At 37.2% G+C, this 6,427-nt stretch overlaps 1 protein-coding gene across 1 annotated transcript; it reads right to left on the bottom strand.

Moving 5' to 3' along the window:
• On the bottom strand, window positions 1–4,645 carry LOC137745117 (ras-related protein RABE1a). The gene is made up of 9 exons (XM_068485000.2): window positions 4,487–4,645; window positions 4,239–4,358; window positions 2,599–2,671; window positions 2,404–2,504; window positions 1,398–1,463; window positions 1,018–1,115; window positions 870–932; window positions 696–788; window positions 1–294 (listed from the first exon to the last, which is right to left on the bottom strand). The coding sequence occupies exons 2-9, from the start codon at window positions 4,309–4,311 to the stop codon at window positions 211–213; spliced, it is 651 nt and encodes a 216-aa protein (XP_068341101.1). The 5' UTR covers window positions 4,312–4,358; window positions 4,487–4,645; the 3' UTR covers window positions 1–210.
• Window positions 4,646–6,427: the final 1,782 nt, after the last annotated feature.

The following is a 6,427-nucleotide window of genomic DNA, read 5'->3' as shown; positions in this document are numbered from 1 at the left end:
TAAATGAAAAATCAACTAATATATAATTGACTTCCCAAAATATGAGGATCTACCATTCACACCCAAATCACAAGTACTTATAAAATAATGATAACAGAAAGCGATGCAAGCACAAGTAACATAGTTGTGACAAATCAGTTTTTCTCCCCAGCGAAGTCGTTGCGTTTGCCTTAAACATTTACCCATCACATCATGTTCGACACAGTTTTCTTAAGAACCGCAACACGCTGAGTGTTGGGCAGCTTGAGCAGCCCCAGCTCCCTGGTCCGGTTGGTTAATCTTGATTGTCTGAGGCTGCCAAAATCCAACAAAAGTAACCTCAGTATATCATCAGAGCACGAGATGAAAGATTGGGTTTAATCAAACGATCGCCAACCAGCTCTAGTTGGTAGCAAAGGCTTGATAATGAAAAAAACAATTCGGCACTATAAAGGGTGACTGACTTCCAACTGATATATGCGCCCACTACACACTTTCATTTAATTATTGAACAGAAAGAGTTTCTTTAAGCCTGAAAAGGCACTCTTTTCCATTTAATTATTAAAAAGAAAGCGTTTCTAGAGATTAAAAATGGATACCATATATTTCAAGTACTAAATTAAAAAGATCAGATAAGTACCAACGTTATAGAAACGAAAGCAAGCTACGTATGTATCAGGAGGAATGTAGTAATATCAGTGACATGGACATTATACCTCAGCCCTCGAGTCAGTATCGGCGAGTCTTTGCTTGATATCCCTAGCTATTGAAAAGAAGACCTCTTCCACATTCAAATTTGTCTTTGCACTCTGTAATTCACAATATCTTTTCAGCAAAATGGGAAAAAACCGAACTACATTGTAAGTAAGAAGACACCATCGGAAACTCACGGTCTCAAAGAATTTGATGCCATATTCGTCAGCAAGGGCTTGACCCTTCGACGTGGGGACAGCCTGAAAGAGGTCACTTTTGTCAATACAAGATTGAAGAACCCTGAATCACACTCAAGAAACATACAAAGAAGGGACTGGAACAAACCCTTTTGCTTTCATCCATGTCAGCCTTGTTACCCACAAGGATCTTGTTGACATTGTCAGAAGCATGCTGTTCTATGTTACGAATCCAATTCCTAATGTCTGAATACAGGTAGAAATATAGCTTGATTACCATGTACATGTAATAACCAAAAAATGTAAAAAAAAAAAAATAGACCCTAAAAAAATCACATATAATTCCAACAGTCCAAGTGTACAACCGTCATATCAGGAAAAACATACTGTCTTTTTTCATATTTTTTGGAAAAGAGAAATATACTGTCATCAAGTTAACAATACATAGATCAATAAAGATCTACAAATCTAGGGAACGGACAAATGATGAATATAAGCATAGGGTGATGTAAGTGATGAAGAAGTTACTGTTAAACGATGACTCGTCAGTGACATCATACACGAGCAAAATACCCATGGCTCCACGGTAGTAAGCTGCAGAGACAGAATACTTAACAAGGTTATCAAAATTCTTAGGAAATGAAGGCAAGAGTCCAAAAACTATCAATCTAAAAGATAATATGAGATCTCAGCACAATTAACAGCTTTAGATGTATTTTGGAGCCACACTCAAAAAGGCGACCAAATATTATGACTCATAAGACAAAGTAAGAGCTACTGCATAAACTAAATGTGCTGAACCCAGTTCCCGCTCTGACCATTCACTGTGCCCACCGGCCTGACCCACAAAAGTTGAAAAATGAGATAAAAATAAGGCATGCAACCAACATACTGAACTGGCCCTAATCATCAGGTTTACATAATTCTTCCATGCATGTCTCACAATTGTAGCAAGAAGGCAACAGAGAAGCCCTGGAATTGTACAAGACCCTCCACATTCAGATTGCCACAAGCCAGCAATATAGAAAATATGGAAATATCTTAAATTTTGACCAACAACCCGCTTATCCAGAGTATTAAGTTTCTTGCTAGTGGTCTTGCTGACAGATTGGTGAACACCTAACAAAACTGATCCCAGTGGACTAGTGGAGTCAAACCAAACATAGTATCAATACAAACATACAACACTACAGCAACACCATGCCAGTTTTTTTACAGGAGACACTAGTAGTAACAGCTTCCAACCTACTCTTTAATGCTCAACTTGATCAAATTTACAGCTCCAAATTGAATTTCACAACCGAATACAAGCCCTACTGAGCTTGAAGATATTCGGTTCTTCTAACTTAAAAACATTTAAGATCCAATTTCGGTTAATACATGCTCCTTCATGAAGATGCATAATTGATAAACAAGCTTGCAAACACAGCTGTAAGCAGCACACAATCAAAATTATATTTAGGAGAAAGTTGGACTTGGACATGGTTACACATTCAAGTTCAAAGGAAAAACAATGCGAAGCCACAGAACTAACCAGTTGTAATTGTTCGAAACCGTTCTTGACCAGCAGTATCCCAAATTTGCAATTTAATTCTTTTCCCATCAAGCTCTATGGTCCTTATCTTGAAATCAATACTGTCAAAGAATTACAACCTAGCAAGATTCAGAAACCATTGCAGAAAAAAGAGATAACAAAACCTTAACACATTCAAGCACAAAAAATTCCTACCCAATGGTTGTAATGAAACTAGTTGTAAAGGACCCATCAGAGAAACGCAGAAGAAGGCAACTCTTACCCACACCTGTAAAGTCACACAACAAAGAAAACAAAAGGGAATTAAACTCAAACTAATGGTTGTGGTACATACAAGGAAACATAAACCATAATTGTGAACATGCTTGACATCCTTAATCAATAAAGATACGTCATCTGATCCTAGTAACCCTTGAAAGGCATTTGAAAACAATAAAATCATTGGTAGCCTGACGGTATTAAATAGAACTAACCAACCCAATGCAACAAACATTCCCTTACATTTGGAAAAAGTTCAAGGTGTTAGATTGAACGACAACTTCAGAAATATCAATGAACTAGCAAATACATGTTTACGAAACTGCTTCACACAGCTAGTGCGTTTAGGCTCAACCATTACTTTATGTTTTTAGATTGAAGAGGTGTCTCAAATATGCATATCTTGGCCTATTGGAAACTCCCCAAGGTGTGGGCCCCTAAAAGGAGTCACCCGTTAGAAAAGTTCAATCTTGCAACAGTTGCCAAAAATAATGCACTAATGACAATTTCCTTACCACCGGGAACACATTATCAAAGAAATTATGCTAAGTGGACTCCTAAGAAAGTAGAATTCACTATATAGATTGACCCGAACATGTGCTTCAAACTCCAATAGTCCCCAAACCACAACGGGATTACTTTGCAATGCATAAGGACTATACCTCAAAATACAGATACCACATGAAATTCTGACTCAAAGGAAGCTTACTTAGAACTTCAATGAACTAAATCAATCACAAATCTAACAACTCAGACCACCTACTCGGAACATACATCATCTGATCCTAGTAACCCTTGAAAGTCATTTGAACAATCAAATCATTGGTTTCCAGATGATGGTAAATAGAACTACCCAACCGAATGCAACAAACATGCCCTTAAATGTGGAAAAGTCCAAGGACTTCAACGGAACGACACCTTGGGAAAATCAATGAACCAACATACACATGCTTAAGGCACCACATCAAACAGCTAACAGGTTTAGGCTCAACTAATGCAGACTCCCCAATGGTGAAGTTCAAGCTAGCAACACTTGCTGAGAATAATCCACTGGTGAAAATCTCATTATCAAATAAATAAATTATGCTTAGCACAGTACTTCAATAGCGCCATTCGTTTAACACAATAACCCGAACATATGCTCCAAACTCTTATAGTCCCCGAAAACAATGAAACTATTTATTTTGAAAATGCATACAAAATATACCTGAAATACACATACCACATGAAATGCTGCTCAAAGGAAGCTAAACTAGAACTTCAACTAACTACATCAATCACAAATCTAACAATTCCAACCGCCTACTCGAACGAAGAGGCTAACCAAACCGCAACCTAAAACTTTCACCTCCAATAAATTACGCACATCAATCATGTACCTGGAATTAACAGCAACAAAAATACGATCTACCAAACAAAAATCGAAATCACATATATCCTAAGTATGCACGTCATTAGCCCTAAATCAACCCTCACATTAGAACCTAAAATTCCCAAACAATATACGATCAAACGACAACGCAATAGCAGATTTCGGTCCAGGGGATCAGAAATTTCCTACAGATGTAAAATCGTACCGCTGTCGCCGATCAGGAGGAGTTTTATGAGGTAATCGTAATCAGCTCGAGCTCTGGCAGGTGGAGCAGCCATGGCAAGAATCCCAAAGCCACAGAAAAATTACCAGTGACGATAAAACCCTAGAGAGGAAACCGATGATTGGTGAATAAATTACAGAGAAATTGAAACCAAATTTCAGACCAGAAAAATTAGAGAAAATAATAAAAAATAAAAAGGAGAAATTTGATTCGAGGAAAGAGAGAATTACCAGATCAGGAGAGAGAGAGAGAGAGAGAGAGAGAGAGAGAGAGTGAGATCTAAGGAGATGTGAGAGAAAAGAGGAGGGAAGCGGAAGCAGAGTCCCTGTTACGTCAGCAGACCCAGCAGCACCAGTCGGCCGTTGATTTTCTGTTTTTTGTTTTTATTTGTTTCGGTTTTATTAGAGAGAGAAGTTTTGTGGTGGGGTACGAGAGTTCCTGGCCGTTGGATTATAAGGTCATATCTGACCGAAGGTTGGTCAAATTAGTAGTTTTAACGGCTCTCCAAGAAATTAATATTTTAATGAATAGTATAGGATCATATTTGCTTCCATCTCCAACCGAGGGCCAAAGAGTTATAAGGCTCGTTTCAGCCTTGTCATAAAAATCTGTCTCCAACCGAGGGCCAAAAGGTCTTAGGGCCAAACTTAATTTATTATTTAAATTTAAAAACTACAACAACTTAAATATTAAAAAAACAACTTAAATTTAAAAACTACAACTTAAATTTAAAAACGACAAATTAAATTTAAAAACTACAAATTAAATTTAAAACCAACATTAACTTAAATTTAAAAACTACAACAACTTAAATTTAATATCCATAATCAACATCATCTTCATCATCCCTCATTGTAGAAGTATAGTCAGAGGTAAACAAATGCGGTCGGGTCATAATTTCTTCTCTTTTTTTTCTATCAAAATAGGCCTTACTCATAGGAGTGTAATTCGAAGTATTCCTTTCCATGTTCTTATCATCCATCTCTTCTTATATTTGTTTGGCCTGTTCTTCATGCCTACGGTTCCCTTCTTTAGCATCAAGGGCAGTTTGCTCTGCCATTAATCGTAATGAGGTCACCACTTCCTGTTGAGCGGCGTAATCATCATTTGCCTTGCCCTTTTCCTTCACTCGAAGATGGATTTTCTACCCTTGTTTGTTGAATGGTAGGAGATCCATCTTCATCCATATCTGTTACGCCCCGATCCCAACATACGTCCAGGATCGACACGTGACGTCACCAAATACTCGTCTCTAACATACACTGCCTCCGGAAAAAAGTAAAACATAACTTAAGAGCCGACTGCACAATTATTCTTCGTAGACTTTATAGCTGCATCTAACATCCTTGTTAGATTGTCTACGTATCCTAAATAGGAAGCAAGTCATTCGTAGTTCATTACTTCAGTACATTCGAATATTCATCACATAAGTCGTTATGTCACAACAAAATATCACAATGAATATCATGCAATCTTTCAAAGAACAAATGACGAAGCACAATCATATTCTCTCGCTGTATTTATCAACAAGCCAGTCATAACAATAACAATGATATCCAACATAATAATCCCACAAGACGGATAACATTTCCACTTCATCCATCACATAAATCATCACGTTCCCACATAAAATCACATTTCATAGCGTGTAACATATTAAAAAATTAACAAAGCACAACATTATTCTCCAGAAATATTAATCAACTAAAATAATCATAATAACAATACTCATATCCAACGTCACTCCACAATCCTGTCAATTAATCAATTCATGAATCAAGATGTACAATCTTAGCATTTAATCACGTTCATCAAGCAATGCGATAACAAAACATTTCACGAATTAACCAAGAAACTCTATATAATTCCCCACTTGGATTATGAGTAATAAACATGGTAATTCTAATTTATTTTCACAATATCTATTGTGGGTAATTCCCATCCACTCGAATTTAGGATTCTAAGATCACCTTACAGAATGAACAAGAGCAAGGATTACGGACCACTCAACGGAATCCAACAACATCAGGTTCTGGACCACTCAACGGAACCAAAATATCAAGCGGTTTCTCGTAATCTACCCAAACCTGTCATATGTAAAGTCAATGCCTACATTATGGGATTGGTGCACTGGCAAATCAGGCATTCAGATAAGCTGTGAGGCTCGGGTG

This window comes from Pyrus communis, chromosome 12 (genome assembly GCF_041283825.1).
Source record: "Pyrus communis isolate YQ-2024b chromosome 12, ASM4128382v1, whole genome shotgun sequence".
NCBI lineage: Eukaryota > Viridiplantae > Streptophyta > Magnoliopsida > Rosales > Rosaceae > Pyrus > Pyrus communis.
Note: the sequence above shows the minus strand (reverse complement) of the source record. Positions and strands in the feature narration are given on the sequence as shown.